Source organism: Patagioenas fasciata, chromosome 1 (genome assembly GCF_037038585.1).
Source record: "Patagioenas fasciata isolate bPatFas1 chromosome 1, bPatFas1.hap1, whole genome shotgun sequence".
NCBI lineage: Eukaryota > Metazoa > Chordata > Aves > Columbiformes > Columbidae > Patagioenas > Patagioenas fasciata.
In genome coordinates, this window is record NC_092520.1 from 69,642,902 (window position 1) to 69,660,891 (window position 17,990).

The 17,990-nt window shown below is 38.7% G+C and overlaps 1 protein-coding gene across 1 annotated transcript in view; it reads right to left on the minus strand.

The window, feature by feature from the left end:
- The window catches only part of EIF5B (eukaryotic translation initiation factor 5B), a 36,921-nt gene that overhangs the window by 3,523 nt on the left and 15,408 nt on the right, over window positions 1–17,990 (minus strand). Inside the window, exons 5-21 of the mRNA XM_065829454.2 lie at window positions 17,352–17,578; window positions 17,020–17,170; window positions 15,363–15,458; window positions 14,099–14,185; window positions 12,637–12,726; window positions 10,605–10,900; window positions 9,851–9,958; window positions 9,593–9,703; window positions 8,682–8,749; window positions 6,912–7,053; window positions 5,194–5,325; window positions 4,367–4,549; window positions 4,074–4,235; window positions 1,546–1,677; window positions 521–652; window positions 336–412; window positions 54–218 (exon numbers count right to left, since the gene is read on the minus strand). Coding sequence (XP_065685526.2) covers window positions 54–218; window positions 336–412; window positions 521–652; window positions 1,546–1,677; window positions 4,074–4,235; window positions 4,367–4,549; window positions 5,194–5,325; window positions 6,912–7,053; window positions 8,682–8,749; window positions 9,593–9,703; window positions 9,851–9,958; window positions 10,605–10,900; window positions 12,637–12,726; window positions 14,099–14,185; window positions 15,363–15,458; window positions 17,020–17,170; window positions 17,352–17,578 — 2,359 coding nt within the window. The remainder of the gene's footprint in view (window positions 1–53; window positions 219–335; window positions 413–520; window positions 653–1,545; window positions 1,678–4,073; window positions 4,236–4,366; window positions 4,550–5,193; window positions 5,326–6,911; window positions 7,054–8,681; window positions 8,750–9,592; window positions 9,704–9,850; window positions 9,959–10,604; window positions 10,901–12,636; window positions 12,727–14,098; window positions 14,186–15,362; window positions 15,459–17,019; window positions 17,171–17,351; window positions 17,579–17,990) is intronic.

The following is a 17,990-nucleotide window of genomic DNA, read 5'->3' on the forward strand; positions in this document are numbered from 1 at the left end:
ATAATTGAGACACTTATTTGGGAAGCACCCAGAATAGGACTGTCCTTACTTACTTGAATTCCTCTTGTTTCTGTTTTTTGTAGTCTTGTCTATATTTTGTGAAGGCATCAAATAAGTGATAAATTATTTCAGCACTAAAAATTCGAACTCCTAAACTATCAGCCATTTCCTGTGCGTCACGTTCGATCCTCACATCAAATGCTAGAATGACTGCGTATCTGTAAGTAAAAATAAGTCAGAGTTTACTAGGCAGATCATTGAAGGAGCTGAGGAGGTGGCGCTGCTGAAACACCACTGTGCATTTATCAATGTGGTAAAGCAAAGAAGTGACTTACTGTGGGTCGTGCTCCAGCATAACTGATGCCTTCATAACATCTTTTTTATGGACAGGACCTATATTAATTCCTGAATACTGTTGAAGAAAGCCACACAGATCAGTCACTAATCTTCCTGAGGCAAAACAGAACAGTTACTAGCTAAAATTTAGCAACAATATCAGATGCAGCACAGTAGTACTTACTGGCACTTCTGAGGTTTTAAGAAATTCAAGTAATGCTTCTAAAGAGCCTAAAGTAGAAGCCTGGACATAAACACCTTTCTCTTCTAATTTGATTGCATTCAATGTTTGCTTCAGTTCATGTATTAGTTCATCCTTTAAGAAACAAAAAAGGAGAGAAAAAAGCAAGTTTTAGTCCTATTGCCATTTATGCCTCAGGGTAGAAAGTCTTTCTGTTCATGAGCTGCTGAAAGTATGTGACAGCCATACTGACAGACTCACAGAACAGGTCACACACAGCCCTGTGACACACTGCTGCTTGTTTCTGGTGTTAGAAAAGTCTCAACTGAACTAGACTTAAGGATTTTGCAAGGTGATCATGTAACACAAAGGAGATGCCCATCTTGGGAGTCAGCACCCATTTCTCTGCAGACTACACAGTGCTCTCGCCAGCACCGTACGTTTCTGCTGGTGAGAGTGAGTGAGCACACCCCCCCCAGTGTGTGGCAGTAACTTTGGCTGCCTGAGGGTCAGCAATAAAAGCTGACGCTCCTAAAACCTAAGCTGGCCAGGATTCTGAAGGCTCTTCATGCCCAGGTACAGAACAGAGGATGCAGGAGCAGCAAGACCATTTTGCTGCTTTCACAGAAGCTTCGCAATTATGATAGTTTAAAGAACTCCACTAGCAGTTGTTTGCCTAAGATAATGTAATTGAAATATATGCAAAAACTACTGCAAATACCAAATCAGTAATTAACATATAGTCAAACTATGCTATGATACTTGTTTTCAAACCTTATTCTAGCACCAGAGACACCCCAGCAAAATATTGGGGGAAAAGCTAAAGGTCAGGATAGTGAAAACATCACAACACTTCTGGTTTCACATGGACACACAGCATGTTATCGTAAGAGTTTTTAAAAGACAACCAAAACAAGCAAATTACTTGCACACTGAGCTCTCAACATTTGAACTTGAATGAGCTGCATCACCAGAGAGCTCAGTTAACCCCAAGTTTAAGTGTCTCATTTCTACATTAGCGATCTCACCTTGAGGACTGGGATTTCATCCTCTTTATAAGCTACAAGCAACGGCAATCCAGCCAGTGTCTTTTCCAAGTCTTTCCCAAGAATCTTCACACCTTGAGCAGCAACAACTTCTTTGTGCTTTTCGTACTGGTTCTGAAAAGGAAAGCACACACTAGCAAAGAGTTCATGCAGATGCTACACAGCAACACGCAGCACCTGAAGAACCTGACACCCGCAAGCACAGCAGAGAACACGACAGTGAAATCTAGCAGCTCCCATCTTTCTTTGGCGATTTTCTCTACTTTGCATTCCTGGTGTACATGTTTCAGCGTGCGAGTTCCTCTCCCATCAGATACCTGCCCTCTACCCCACCTCAGGAGGCAGGCAGGGCAAGAAGAATAGCCTAAAAACACAGGAGAAGGCCAAAAAGGAATACACATAATAGAAAAGAGCAAGCAGTGATAGGAACCTGTTCATTGAAAAAAAATTTAAAAAAAAAAAAATAAATAAAATAAATCAGCCCCATAGAGAAGTAGGAGAAGATGCCAACAGCTCAACTAAAGCTGAGCTGACACAGCACAAGGCTCCGAGCAGGAAGAGCTGTCTCATCCCCGCACTGGGCATCCTGTTCAGCCTCCTCATGTATGGAGTTCCATGTTCCATTTCCCAAGTGCTCCCCCCCACTCCAGGGGAACCTCTAAGATCTCTCCCCACACAGGGCATGGCTCTAAGAGATCACAGAATCGGTTATTTCTGAAGAGCTTTAAATCAACGTTAGAGGAATTTTTCTGGTTTGTTTCTTCATTTGTTTTGTTTAGGACATGTTTCATCCTTCTCTTGAAACTGCAAGGCAGCTTCCTGCCTCAGTAAGCACTTTGTTCCTGCAAGCCTCTATTCTTTAGCCCCCTCATCCCAAAACTTCAGTCTTATTGCAAGGATGACAATTCCTCAGGGACCAGCTGAACTGAAATGTATCCTCACTGTCTGCTTCAAAACATCCAGCTCTTCTAGACCCACTGCCCCAGCTAAAGGTTCCCAAATCCAGCATCCTCCCTCTTGGTGCTGCTACCCTATATTCCATCTCCCACCAAAGTGCAGAAATTCATCTGAAAATCTTGTTGATGGGAAACTGATCTGTTACATTGCTATTTAGTCCCACAAAAAAATTTCTCAGTCTCAGATGAGTATCACATACCAGTTTATCTTCTGCTTTAAATAAAGGCAAGCAAATGGAAATGCTTTCAGTTTATTTCTTGTGGTACCATAATATGCTCAACAGCATCCAGTAAAGCAGAGAACATAACCTAAGTGTAAACTCAATTTTTCTTTCACCCTCTCCAGCTATTATCAAGTTATTACTGCAAAGCTGTGCTCCAGTGCAGGAAGCCTGACTTCGATTCTCCAAGGCCACTGTCCTACCCCACAGCTCCATTAGAGCCCCCCACACACAAGTGGCAAGCATGGCTCTTGTCTTCCTGTTTGAAGAAGGCCAAGAAACTCTTGCTCAGATTCCACCTCAACATCAATACTGCCTCCTTTAGCACCCCTGAGGCCACAGACTCACAACAGGGGATCACCACAGCAGAGAGAGAATGCCAACCTCAACCCAGGCCACAGCAAGTATGAGTACGACTTCCAGAGTATCTGAGTTTGCAGGAAATAACTCAGTTAAACACTAAGGACTACAGTGGCCTGTAGGGACTCAGTTCTCCAATGAAATGAAGCACACCACAATTGTTACAGCCTTAGATTAGGACCCCAATACTAGTTTTTCCACCTCTAAACCAAACCTTTAAGGCCTGCCCTATTACATTCACTTAGGTTACCTGCATGGGTTTTTTCACCTTAAGCAAAATCTGTTTAGACACTTATGCCTTCCCTTTTAAGCAGGAGAAAACACACAGAGCAATTATTTTCATCATCTTTGAACCGTATACATTAATGTATGCACTAATGTATTTATAGCCTTTCATTTCTGTGGCTCTCCTCCTCCTTTCACGGAAAGCAATACAGGCAGAATCTTGAATTCAGTGTCTCTCCCCAGGTTAAGACCAGGGCAGCAAAACCTCCAGCAACTCTTGAAAATGACAAAAGGCTGCAGAACCTGTAGAAACTCACGTGTTCACTTTTCTCAAATCTAAGTGAATATGATTTTTGTTATTAAAAACTCACTTTTACTAATAATACACACCTTGGCTCAGAAGTCACTGCACTAATACATTCCAGTTTCCATTTAGGATGGGTATCTCCCTCTCAAATGTAGCCACACGCTGAAATCACTCATTAAAGCATACATATCTTAATCCTTATTGCAACACAACTCCCCAATCCTCTCCTTTGCCATTGTTGTAACAGACACACCAACAGGTATATATATAGAAGTACATTCACAAAAACACCAGCTGTGCACTGTCTTCCCCTTTAAGTCATCCCAAGATATTGCTCACATGACACCCTACTACATGTTCATTTTTTATAAAGCTTGATTTTTTATTTTTCCCTGGTTCTATATTTTCTCTAAATGTTAATACACTAACTGGTTTCCATACCTTAACTCGTAGCTCCTTCATAGGAGGAGGCAGCAGAAGGCCTCTAATCTGAGTTACTATAGGACCTTCTACCCCAGGAACGATAATGGTGTCTCCTTCTTTCAAGCGTCCATTAATCAAAATAACATCTATGGTAGTGCCCATACCTGGCAGTGCTTTAACCTGAATGAAAAGGGGAAAAAAAAGTTACTCCCTTTTTAAGCACTTCAAACACTTTTTTTTTTAACCAAGAAGAAGGGGGCAGGGAAGGGAGAAATTTCTAGATGAATTTCAAAGAATAGCTGCTGAATTACCTCCATGACTTGAGCTCTCAGCTCCTGACACTCAGCCAGTCTCTTGGTCAGCATAGTTTGCGTGAGCTCAACGAGAAGAGCTATGAGACTTCCCATGCCATCCCCTGTGTGAGCAGAGGTAGGTACAAGAGAAACAAAAGTGCGGGGATCCTTATTCTCATAGAACAAGGCAGCATTCAAACCCTGGAATCAGGATTAATAGTTATATCGGGAAAAAACATATATACCCACATCAGTATTAACAATAACATTCAACCCCAGTCTACTACTATTGCATTTTTTTAAATCCCAATTTAGAAACAACAGCAACAACATTGACAGTATGCTATGGAACACGAAGCCCCAGTCCACACTTGGAAGCGGCACGGGATAATTCTACAAAGCTGATGACCAAATCGAGCTTTGAGACAGCATTGTATGTCACCCCCAGAACTGATGTGATTCATGCCCTAGCAGCATCCAATGGAACAAGAGACAGATGGGACTCTCTCACGCAATTCCCAAAGTGAGAAAGAACAGGGATGGAAAACTTAATCTGCTATTCATGACTCCACTGACCACACACAGCAATTAGCTGCTACTCTTCTCCACTCTTAAGGATGGAGCAGTTAAAAGGGATTTAACAACAACAAAGTTTGGTTTATGAGAGGTAAACACCAACATCTCAGAAGAGATGCAACCATTTTCTTGATATTCCAAGTTGTTTTGTGGAAAGAAAAGAAACAAACTACCCTCAAACCCAGACCAAAAACACAGACACAAGCCACCCACCCACCACCTTGACTATCACTTTTGTTAACCAAAGAACCTTGACTACTCCAGCCTACCTGTTTTGCAAATTCCACTATGATAGCTTTTGCACGTTCCTCAAATTCATCTTTCGTATTCTTTTTCTGCTTCTTTAGGGTGACAGCTACATCTGTATCTGGACTTTTTTTCCAGTCATATAACCTATCAATCTTGAAAACACAGTAACATGTCATCTTACACAACTTACTATGGGGCATCTTTATGCTAACGCCACATCATGCATGAGAAATACTTTACCAGCTAACATCACTTATTTGTTCCAGTAATAAAATCAAATCTTTTTATTTGCTTTAGCTGCTATATTTATCTCTGTTTATGTATTTACCCAATGTTAGACAGCATTTCATGATAGCAATACTACTCCAGGTTTTAAAAAAGAAAAATCAAACTATAATAATCTAGGTTCATACGGAATAAGGTCATATACATTAATTACATCAAGTTTAAGGTAAAACATTCAGAACAAAGAGACTCTCATATTGCTTCACATCCACAAAAAGCACCATGAAGGGTTTTTTTTTTTGAAAATACACTGTACTAGTTTTACAAAGAACTTTTAAAACTTGCTGGTGAATTTGGACCCTTCGGTATTTTGCTACAGAGAAGGGATGACAGGGGGGTTGTTCAAAAGACACAACTGTGTACTTCAGATATGCTTCTCTAAGTAAGCTTTCACAGCAGGACAGACTTAGTCCAAGAACTCCTATAGTTGTTGTACAAACTGAAAAGACATCTTTAGAAAATGGATTATAACCTGGTCAAGTAACAGAACTACAACCTGAAATGTAAGAACTTTTGGCTGTTTAATCTCAGGCTCACCATAGGCCTTAGCACTTCTCCATGCAATAGTTCTGGTTTTTGGGTTTTGTTTTTTTTTATGTTTTTGTTTCTTTGGTTTTTTGTTGTTCTGTTTGGGTTTGTTTGGTGTGGTGGGTTTTTTTGGGGGGTGTGGGGGAGGTGTTTTGTTTTTTTTAAAGCAGCTGTTTTCAGCAATGAGATAATGGCTTCCTCAGTTCCAGTCTTCAGTGTTGATGCTAATTTCATTTCTTAAAGTATACTGCAGTTTTTACACCGCATGTGAATACACTTCTGTAAATTCTGTCAGCATCTCAGCTGGCATCCAAAGCCACTGGACACAAGCACTTTCCTTATTATAATTCACGTAAATCATCACAAATAGCCAGTGTAATTTCTCATGCAGAGGATTTCTAAAAACAAGGCTGAAAATAACGGGTTTTACCATCTAATATTGCAAAGCGTGAAATAACCAGGATCACTGGTGGGAAGTTATTTTTTACTCTTCCATGAGCTTAAAAGCCAGCGTGTAGTTCAGTCAAACTATCAAGTATCAGTAGCTAAAATGAAGTAAGACTTGCCAACATAAAGCTTTTCTTTCAATTTTATCAGAAAAATGCACATAAATCCATATAAGTGTAACAAAAGCCAACCCACAACTGACATGCAACTTCCAGAAGCATGAACAACATACATAAGTTCTATACAGTAAAGAAATTTATCAGCAAGGACTCTGAGAAGAACTAACAGACTTTTCTGCAAAGCTCCTGTAAAGCCATCAATGACACAAAAAAATGCAACAACAGAGAGGATCCAGGAACCACCGCTTCAGACTTCACACAAACAATTCAAATTCATGGAAAAACACGGAAAATTGTCAGATGCCAAATACACTATTAGAGTAGAAAGACAAACTGTTAAGAGTAAAAAGCTCTTTTACCTTGTTGAGAGCTACTATAAAGGGGCATTTCTTCGATTTCAACAGATTTATTGATTCAATTGTCTGTGGCTCCAAACCATGCATGATGTCAACTACAAGTATAGCAATATCACAAAGTGAGCTTCCTCTATTTCTTAGATTGCTGTGGCATTGGGGGGGGAAAAATAAATAGATAAATGAATAAATAAATAAAAATAAAAAATCAGTATGTAGCAACAGAACTTTAATAAAAATACAAACAATGTCAAACTTACATTGACCAACAAAAAGCTAAAACTGATCAAGTAGTTTTTCCCTCAAAAATGTAAACTACATCAAAAAATATTCAAATTACACTGTGTAAATTTCATTTAACAGAATATATTAGAGTATGTGTATGCAAAAATAAGAAACTACTATTCTCCCAGGAGTTCTCCTATTATATATATTTTTGCAAGTTAAGATACTTTCTGATTTTTTCCTGAGTGAGAATCGAGATGTCACAGTGAAATACAGGAACATTTATTATACAGTACTACATAAACACTAAGATTATCAGAAATCTTTGGTGCCAAACAAAACCCAGCTAGAAGATGATGAGCTCTAAGTAGTGTGATGCCAAGGAACTGATCACACCATTACCAAGTGCCCTAAGACACAGCATTTCAACACTTGCAGGGGTTTAAAAATGTCACATTGAAGTCTTAATCCTTCCATTTGGAGATTTCACCCAAGCTCTACCTCAGTGAGTACAATTGTGCACATGATGTTTTAAAATTAAAAGCTGATTTAGTGGCTTGCCTGCATGACACTGGTGTTCCTAAACAGCATGTGATCACACAGTATCACAGTATGTTTGGGACTGGAAGGGGCCTCAAAAGATCATCTAGTCCAATCCCCCTGCTGGAGCAGGAACGCCTAGGTGAGGTCGCACAGGAACACGTCCAGGCGGGCTTTGAATGTCTCCAGGGAAGGAGACTCCACAACCTCCCTGGGTAGCCTGTTCCAGTGCTCTGTTACCCTCACTGAGAAGAAGTTCTTTCTCAAATTTAAGTGGAACCTCTTGTGTTCCAGCTTGATCCCATTACCCCTTGTCCTATCATTGTTTGCCATCGAGAAGAGCCTGGCTCCATCCTTGTGGCACTCACCCTTTATATATTTATAAACATTAATAAGGTCACCCCTCAGTCTCCTCTTCTCCAAAAAGAGCCCCAGCTCCCTCAGCCTTTCTTCATAAGGGAGGTGCTCCACTCCCTTAATCATCTTTGTTGCCCTCTGCTAAGACTCAATTGACTTGTGCGATTGCAAACTTCCAGTCTTACGAACTCTGTTACCTTAACCACGCCACTATGAACTAGAGGCTGGGACAGAAGTTTTAATTTTTCATAGCAGAGTACGCTGGTCACCTGAAATCCTCCCCTTTTCTCCTCCAGCTAACTCTCTGCTTATAACTTTTTTCTTAATAGTTAGTGTAAGAGGAAAGACATTTATATGCTGCTTCAGATATTCATGGCTCAAGTGGCATGAAGACAGAAAATTAGTCAGATACAAAAGGCCAGCAATTAACCAGATTAACAAAGCATCTGCCAACTAAGAAAATCCATCTATTCCTCTACGTTAGGTTGTTTGGGTTTGTTTTTTTATTTTTTTTTTTTGTTTGGTTGGGTTTTGGTTGTTTTTAAATAAGAAGAAACACAATGCATTAGGCAAAGACCTAGCACTCTGTTAAAAACATATCCAGACACTTTAGCCATCAAATCTGGGAAGTACTCTATTGTGAGAAAACATTACCTGAAAGACTCATGTCCTGGAGTGTCTATTATCAGCATGCCTGGAATTTTTATGTTCTCTCTGTCAAACTAACATTTCAAAGTATTAGCCATCTTGTAAAGATCACACAAGAAGAAAGAAAACACATAAGAGCTGGCAGCATTACTGACAGCCTTTACTTAAAAATCCAGATGCATATTTTAAGGAAGGCCAGCACCCTCCATAAACCAAATCAGTCAAGCTCATTTCAATATTAAAGAAAAAAAAAGATGCGGCACATTCCCCTAGATATTAAGTGGCCTTAAGCTTAGCTAAAATTCAGAGGAAAAAAGGTTCAGGCGAGGGAGATTTATCATCCTTGTCTTGAATATTTCCTCCTCTCCACTGACTTTACATTTTCAATAAATTGAGTAAAGTCTTGGAAACAGCTATCACTTCCAAGGTTTTTCAGCCAGCTGCTGCAAGCAGAATAGCATATAGTATCCAAAACAAGCAATACAGAACAGTTACTATTTCTGCAAAACAATAAAATTCATCACTCAGGAACTGGTCCAATTTTGGCACATAAAGCAACAAGGTAAGTTTTTAACAGAAAATACACACAAGTTTCAGAAGTCTCAATTTCCAGTCAACACGTCAACAAATAAGCCGTCTATGTACATATGTGTACTATCCAGAACTGAGTAAGCAGTATTAGTGTATTTTTCTGAAGAGCTGGCAATGCATTAACTAAAACCAAATATATCAAATGAAAAATGAAACAGCCTCCCCTTTAGGGGAGGAGGACAGGAATTAAAAAACAATCAACCCCAATATTAGAGATGCAGGGGAAAGGTACATCCGTCCATGTCAGGATATCTTGCAAGGTCTTAATTATTTTCAATTTCATAATAAATAAAAAAAAAAAAAGCCTTTGAAGTGCTATAACTTACATTTTTCACCATCTTAGTTTGCTCATTAATAGCTTCAAGGGGCACATTAGTTGCACCGATCTGCTGAGTGATACCACCAGCTTCACTGTCCTGTACATGAGTATGCCGGAGCTAAAGACAAAAAACAGACCAGAAATACCTGCATGTAAGAGACTAAAATAACCTCTCCAAGTACATTTGAATTCTTTCTGTTTTCAACCACAAAAACCACACGCATAAACAAGATTCACAGGCACTGCCTTCTCACTCACATCTTACCTTATCTAAAATTTTGGTCTTGCCTGTGTCTACGTGCCCCAGGACACAGATAACTGGTGCTCTGAGCTTTTCAGTGTTCATATTTTTGCTGTTTTCAGCTCGTCGCTTCTATGTAAAAGACACAGAAAAATTGGTAAGTATAAATCAAAACTCACGGCTCACCTCTTGACTTGATTACATACATAAACCAGAGTTAACTGTGGGACTTAAACCTTCAATACAATTCAGGGTCTGCCATCCCTCTTTTGGTAAACCAAAAATTTCAAACTAATAGTTAAGTTTTTGTTTGGTTGGGGTTTTTTTGTTTTGGTCACAGTGTAGTATACTAAGTTGTTATATCCACTAACATGTAGCTTTGTTGGTGGTGCATTCTAAAGAAGCATCTTGAGTAAGGAAACCAAACATGTTAGCAGTCACAATAACACTGAACAAGTTAGAAATACATATTTTTGAAGTTTTAGAATATGTATCTGTAAAGGACAAAGGCCTCTTTCTCCAGGAGGGGGAAAGGTGGAGGGGAACAACACTGCAGTGCACATTCTTTGCAACCAAGTTGTCTAAAACCAAATACTTCAGGCAAAACCAGGTATTTTCTCTTAATTAATCCAATTTTCTGGACCTGCCTTAAAATTAGTCAGGGCACAGTCATCATTTTGACAAATATGGTTTTGTAGGCTTTTCAATGAACTGAAGATTAAGTTGTTTCTTATACAACACAGGGTCCAGCTGTTCAAATAAAGCTTTGTCTTAATACCTCAATTCTCCGTTTAGCTTTGTCATAAGCTCGCTCCTCCTTAGTGCGGTCATCTTCAGAGTCATACTCAGAATCAGAGCTAATTTCCTTGCTGGGCTTCTTCTCCACAGATTGTTTTCCAATAGCTTGGGAGTCTGCCTCTCTCTCATCTGAAGTCTTGTCATCCTCATCTTCACTCCCTTCACTATCTTCAGATTCTTCACTCTCTTCTTCCTCTTCCTCCTCATCATCTTCCTCCTCCTCTTCCTCCTCCACTTCATTTTGTTCTTTGACTTCAATGTGGACCGGTTTGCTCTCTGTGAAAAAAAAAGAAAATAATTCTCTAAATTCACACTTGTGGGGAAGAGTACAAAAAAAAAAAAAGACTACTATAGAAGGGTGAGGACAGAGTAGGTTCCATTTAAGAAGTGCTAGTCAGGATAATTTTTTAACTTTCAATATAAAAAAGTGTGTTCAGAACTGCTGAGTTGTGTTTAGAATCTGTGCAAGCAGAGGGAGTTTGGGTTGGGAGAGGAATAATATTATCAGCACACTTATGCTTGACGTCATTTACCAATATTCAGATGAACTGACATTCTTTAAAGCTGTGTGCACTTCCTAAAGGAATGAATGCACTAATGACTTTAAGCAGCAAGTCCAAATACTCCAAATTCAACACAATATGGATTCTGTGTATTACTGATCAGAAATGCACATCTAAGTGAGAAGCAACAATCCGAACACATGGTCTCTTGCACATCTCTGAAAAAATCTCTTATTAAGGTTCTCCTCAACTGTTCAGAGAAGATTCATATTTTTTTCAGAGGAATTCTTCAGTAAACAAGCAAAAATAACTACAAAAAATAATTTTCTTCCTTTGAAAGCTTCCTATTTATCATACTTGCAAAATCCTAAGAGACAAGCTAATGAAGAATCTGAAGCCGTGCATTCTCTTCCTTACAGAGCTGCCAGGAGGCTCACTGCCCTTAGAGATTAGTTGTTTCCTCGCTACACTGAAAGTCCATCAGCTTAGTAATACACTAAATCTAATTCCCAGGAAGGCTCTTTTTCTGGATCACACTGACAGATCCTTCAAATCCAAGCAGCAACAAGTGGGATGTGACAGTCTCTCCAGCACAGTGGTGACAGACTAAAATTTTCTAGACTGTGAGCTGCCCTCAGTACTCAAAGTAGAGCAGGCCAGCACCACAGGAACACACACTCATGCTCAAATAAAATCCATACTGCTGCACGTAAATGTATATGAAAGCATTACACTTGAAAGCACTGGATGTATAGGGTTTAGCAAGTCAAACAATACTTGATGAATAGTCTTTAATCTTAAGAAACAAAGACTTGCAGCAACAGTTTCTCCACTATTGCAGGAAAACCCCTGAGCAGTTACCCCTACATTCTTGTACAGCTCTAACTTCATGCATGTTGCTGTTGGCTGCAGACAAAATATGGGGTTTGGCAGATATGCGCAGGAATATGAATGTTCTGGCAATTCTTTACACCTGCCTCTCAAAGAAGCAGATGAGAGAAAGTATCTAGAACTTACTGTACCACATTGCACACTAACCTTCACACCATCTTAGTCACCAACTTCTTTGGGAATTTGTTTCAAAGGTACTCTCCCAGATCTTGCCAGACTTGTGTAGTAAAACTGTTATGGTTTTGGAATGGTTACTAGAGAAACACAGTGCCAAGTAAAAAGTTTCCCTAAATTCTCAGAATTGGTTTAAACACAGTAAGTGGAGAGGATTTTTACTCCCATAAAAACAAACAAAAAATCCCAGTTGATTTTAGGTGATAACTGCACATGAGTATTTCCATAGGGTCTTCTTAAGCAGTATTTGCACAGTTTCTGAAAGCTCTGCCTTTGAGAAGAGAATCTTCTATCTACTTATCATCACACTTTCCTCACAATTTATCTAATGGGGTAGGAGGAGAATCTAAATACAATATTGTTTTCAAACAAACAAAAAAAAAAGCTCAGCCCAAAGAAACCTCTCAATCGGAAAAAAAATCTGTTTGGTATTTATATGCCCACCTTTCTCTGCATCTTCATCACTAACCATAGCTTCCCAGTCATCCAAACCCGCATCTTCCGTTTCTTCTTCTTCCTCCTTTTCTTCTGAAACTAAGAAATCAACATTAAAGGAAAAGAAAGAAACAGCCCAGCAAAAAACATTTTTAGAGACCCCTGCCTTTGACATACTGACAATTGCAACTTACAATTTTGCTGCTACCAAAATTCTACCAAATTATCTCCATACTCCCTAAACAGAAAATGCTGCATACTTCAGAAATAACCTTCAGAGTTCTCTCCTCAATCAAATCAATCAATCTTCTAGTGCTAGCATCTTTGCCTAGCAAAACATACTTTTGGAAGACACAGCTGAGCTACACATCTAGTTCCTGTCTGCATCTCATGCAAGTGCCTGCATAATGCCTGCCACACAAACCTCTACCACAACCATGAGGGGAGATGCTCAATTAACAGTTAGTCATGTGTAACAAAGTAACAGAGAAACAAGAAAACAACTTGGGTTACAGTATTCATTTTAATTAGCAGAAAAATAACAAATTGTCTATTAGAAGTGCTATTTTAAGATTCCAGGTGACATAACGTAATTACACCATGGACTCCAGAAGCATTAAATATATTAATTCCAGCAGGAATTCAGTCAGATATACAAAGGGACTGCAGCTCTTAGTAACAGACAAATGGAAGAGGCATTAAACATTATCTATGTTAGAACACATGGAGTACTGTGAAATTCCAGCTCTTTATTTCAGTTCCAGACTGCTAGAATATCAACTCGGAACTAATGTTCTGCCAGTGAGCCCTTTTTTTTCATGGCAATGGAACTGCTCCTTCAAGAGATAAGTCAAGCTAGAATTAGAGTAGACATTCAGCTTTGTTTTCAAAACGCTGGAAATTTTGTATTTATCCAACTTAAGAATAAGAGTCAAAACTGAAACAGTCTCCTTGCTGAGGAAGAAGTCCAGTACAACGTAATTTTGCCAAAACAAATACTATGTGTAGGCAAAAATGAGGGCAACAATCACTCGCTAGGCAGTTTCACAAACTAACCCATACCCACTGCATTCTGTACTCGTGAAAGCAAAACATTTGGAATCAAGAACACGATCACTGTGAATATTGCAGTATCAATACTAGAAGCAGCATACTCCTTCCTTACCCCCACCTAACCAGTGATAAAAAGCCTTTCAGAAAGCAAATGAAAAGTCAAGGGTGCCACTGAATATGCTTATTTAAGACAGTTGCTTAAGATAACTGAGTTTATCCAGAATAAGGGACCTTTACATTCTCATTTTGAAGCTTCATGTCTTTTTATTCCATCAAATTTCATCAGTTTCTCCCTTAGAAAAAGAAAATAAAACAACTACCTCAAGAAAAGCTGGTCACTCAGCCCCATCCAACAAGGTACCATGCAGTACTGCCACACAGTCTTACATGTTTTAAGTTTATTAGCATTATTACTAACCAGGCTCTACTGGAAGAGGAATCTCTTCTTTTACTGGTGCTTCCAGTTCCACAGCATCTTCAGCTGGGGAAGTTACCTCCACACTTTCTGAAATTGCAAGAAAGCAAATTGCTCTTCCAAAGTGCAAAGCAACTTAGACAAACACCTTCACATTGAAATTCTATTTTTAAGTTGTGCTGTTACCAGTAAACAAAATCTGAATTTGCGTAATGCCAAACGAACTAAACTCCCACTTACTGAGCTAAAACAAAGACCATGTAGCTTATTTGAAAAACATTTGGCTTTCTAAGCAATTAAATAGATTTATGTGATAGGTCAGTTATTGGCCAAGAGGATTACCATTGCTTTTGAACATTTAAAAAACCCTCCCTTTCTTTAAAAGACGAGAGAAAATTAAGTAATACTAATAAATTACCCACTCTTGCTCTACTGTTTCTTATATTAAAAAACCCACACTGATACAATTCAGATTAGCATCATTCTCGACTCTTTACACACATTCCTTAAGTGGTAAGTAGCCAAATTAACTCATGTCAAATGAAAAAGATAAACAAAAAACATACCAAAAACAACAACAACAACCCCCATAAAACACCAAAGAGTTAAATAACAAAAACCTAATTGAAAGGAGGTTTTGGCATTTTTAAACTAAGAAATAGTCTTGAGAAGAGCTACAGTAATCCTTCCACAGGAAAGCCACAAAGCACAAAAGTAAAAAATTCTGACACATTCAGTGTCTAACTAGTGCAATAAATTCTAGGTTTTCAAAAATGCAAGCTCTCTGAACTATTCACATTTGGGAAACTGAAAACTGTTTTTTAGATACAAGGAAAAAACCTGTCTCCAACTTAAACATACTAAAACTAGGATCAATACCCTTTCATTCTGGGACATCGACTTAGACTTAATTACAAGTCATTATTATTCACGCTACATCATATTTAACCTACATATGCAGACAAAGCATTCAACCTCACATTCCTAGGCAGCCATTCTGTACATCTCAAACATTTAGAAATTCTAAAGAAAATACCCAGGTTAGGAAAAAATGTAACAGTCAAGTAGACTGTAAAATGAAGGATTGCATAGCCTTCAAAACAGCTTTAGGATCTTAATGCATCAGCACTTACATGTGGGTGCAGGGGTGTCAAAAGAACCTGAGAGTCATCCTGAAGTGCAATTAGTTTGGAATTAGCTGATTGATTCCACAAACACTTCAGGAAATGTGACTAATCTATTAAGTATCCCTATATGCAAACCACACCTTCTTTATTTTCCGTCTGCTGCTGCTTCTTTTTCTTTTTGTCTTCATATATTGGCCTCTTCTTTGGCACTGAGTCTTTGGATGGCACTTCAACACCTGCAAAAAATTGTTAGAAAGAAAATCCAGGTGAATAATTACTAAACATAAGCCTTGGCTTAAATGATAACACATTTTCCATAATTGCAAGGTAGAGGGAGTGGAAAATAAGTTCAATGCATATTTTATCTTTTTAGAAACTCTCATTTTCAAAAGCTGCAAAACTTCAGCAAAGTATAGTTCTTCAGATACTCTGAACGCTCTCAAAAAGAAGTTATATTACTATTAATAAAAGTGAAGTGAAAAAAAAGAAAAAATAAACACCACAGTCTGATTCTAAGACTCCAGGTTTGAAGCTATCACATACTTACACGGGATTTCATGAACAAACATACCTCAAGCTTAACAAGTGTATATCAATTTCAAGTCTGCTATGCTAAAACTCACTTAAAAACAGTCTGCCAGTCATCCTAGTTTCAGACAACCTGGAGCAGTTAAGAGGCACAGCTCTTCTTAAAGGTTTAAGGTTGTTTTCCCTTTTGCTCAGTGTTAGGGTTTTCGTGTTTTGGGTTTGTTATGGATTTGTTTGGGGTTTTTTTGTTTGGTTCAGGTTTTTTGGGTGGTTGGTTTGGGGTTTTTTTGGTTGGTCGGTGGCTTTTTAGCAACACAGATGTTTTTACATATTAAAATAATGCCAGCTTCATTTAATCAGCTTCAACTCATCAGAAAGATAGCACTGTAATGCTGGATGGGACTCAATTAAAAGCAGAAGTTCGGTGCAAAGACAAGTTAATAATTTAATTACTGACGCAACTTCTGAAACACTCAAAATTCCTTCAGGTACTGTGTGATTAGCAGTATAGATATGACAAAAAACTGGTTGTGGCAGCAAACAAATAGAAGAATTCTAATAACTACAGCAACAACTGAAGAGAAATGGCCTTTGTATGTGTTTAAGAGGTTCAAACATTATACAAGCTACACAGTCCTACCCTTACCTAGCAAAGTGTCAGCATTCTCTACAAATACAAAAAGGATACTCAGCACTCAGGAATTCCTTTATTTCCTTAGCTACAAACAAGTTACCAGGAACAAATTTGGACATGGGCTTAAAATACACTGCAATGGAAACAGATTATATTTGATGGAAAAGCAGGAAAGCTCCTCTATACCCTTCTCCTGCAGCCAATGCAAGAGGATATACTGTTCCTGCGCATCAGCTACCTTGAGACAAAACAATGCACTTGCTTAAGCTAGCACAGTAATTAATCCAAGAGGATCCAGATCACTGGTCTTACAAGACTCGCAGCACAGCCTACCTGCTTTTCCTGGCCTTTGGACTAAGCAATGGAAAAGAGTGATTTTTCACAAGTTCCATAACTAACATCTTTAAACTGCAAGTGGAAAAGGTTGGATATTTAAAGCGTACCATGAAAATATGAAGACATTTAAAACTACTTAAAAAATAGGGGATGCCACACACACTGCCTTCCTGAACAAAGTACCAGCTTTACATGGAATTACTCACTATTTGCCCTCCTAGCTCCAGACAGAAAAAAAAAAACACAGAGCAGTAAGGAGTATTAATTTTATTATTATTATATTAAACTTTACTGCTTACCCTGAGCTTGGAGTAGTTTAAGAGTAGCCTCTGCTCTGGCTCGGGCTTCTCGTTGAGTTTTTGTTAAAAGTTTTCCCTCCTTCTTCAAACGCTCCTTCCTCTCTTTTTCCTTCTGTTTCTTTCTTTCTTTCCTCTCCTGCTCTAACCGTTCCTAGAAAAAAAAAGGTTAAAAAACACACAGACATTTTAAAGCATGCTTTAGACAAAAGCTGGCCAAGTGTATACTCTATTGACAAGAAACATCAAGGACTAATCCACCAACTCCACCAGCAAGGGTAAAGGTTAAAGATTACCCTCTCCCTTATTCTATCAGAGATTATGTTACACGGTACCTCCTCTTTGCGCTTCGCTTCTAGTTCCTCCAGTCGTCTTATGCGTTCTTCCTCCTCTCTTCTTGCCCTTTCCTCCTCCTCTTTCATTCTAGCCAAGGCTTCTTGCATAGCTTTAACCGTGGCTTTACTGGGACCCTTTTTCTTCTCTTTTTCTTTCTCTTTTTCTTCTTTCTCACCCTTCTTTTTTTTCTTGTCTTTTTTCTTTTTGTCCCCCTCATTGTCATCAGCTACAGAAAGAGAAGGCAAACATTCAAAGATCCCAGAAGTTTTAAAGATAGTCTAAATACAATTAAAGTTTCAAATATGATAAATAACACCAAACAAGGAACATTGACTGTCTACTACCTAAGCACTTCATAATGAAAAAAAGCAAAGCTGTCTCTTAAGTTACATAGTCAAGGCCTGAAGTCTTAAAGTACCAGAGTAACTGCAAAGTGAAAAAGTATGTTTGCAATACAGAATTGTAAGCACATACTGTAATGAGAATTCACCATCTGGCTTTTGTTTTCCCATGTACCTGAACAAACTACAGGCCAGAAAAAACAGCCAGCAGAAAGAGGCAGACAAGCCTACCAAATGTCTAGTATTCTTGATGCAGAATAAAGCAGCAAGTCACCCTCACTGCCTTCCAACCCTTTA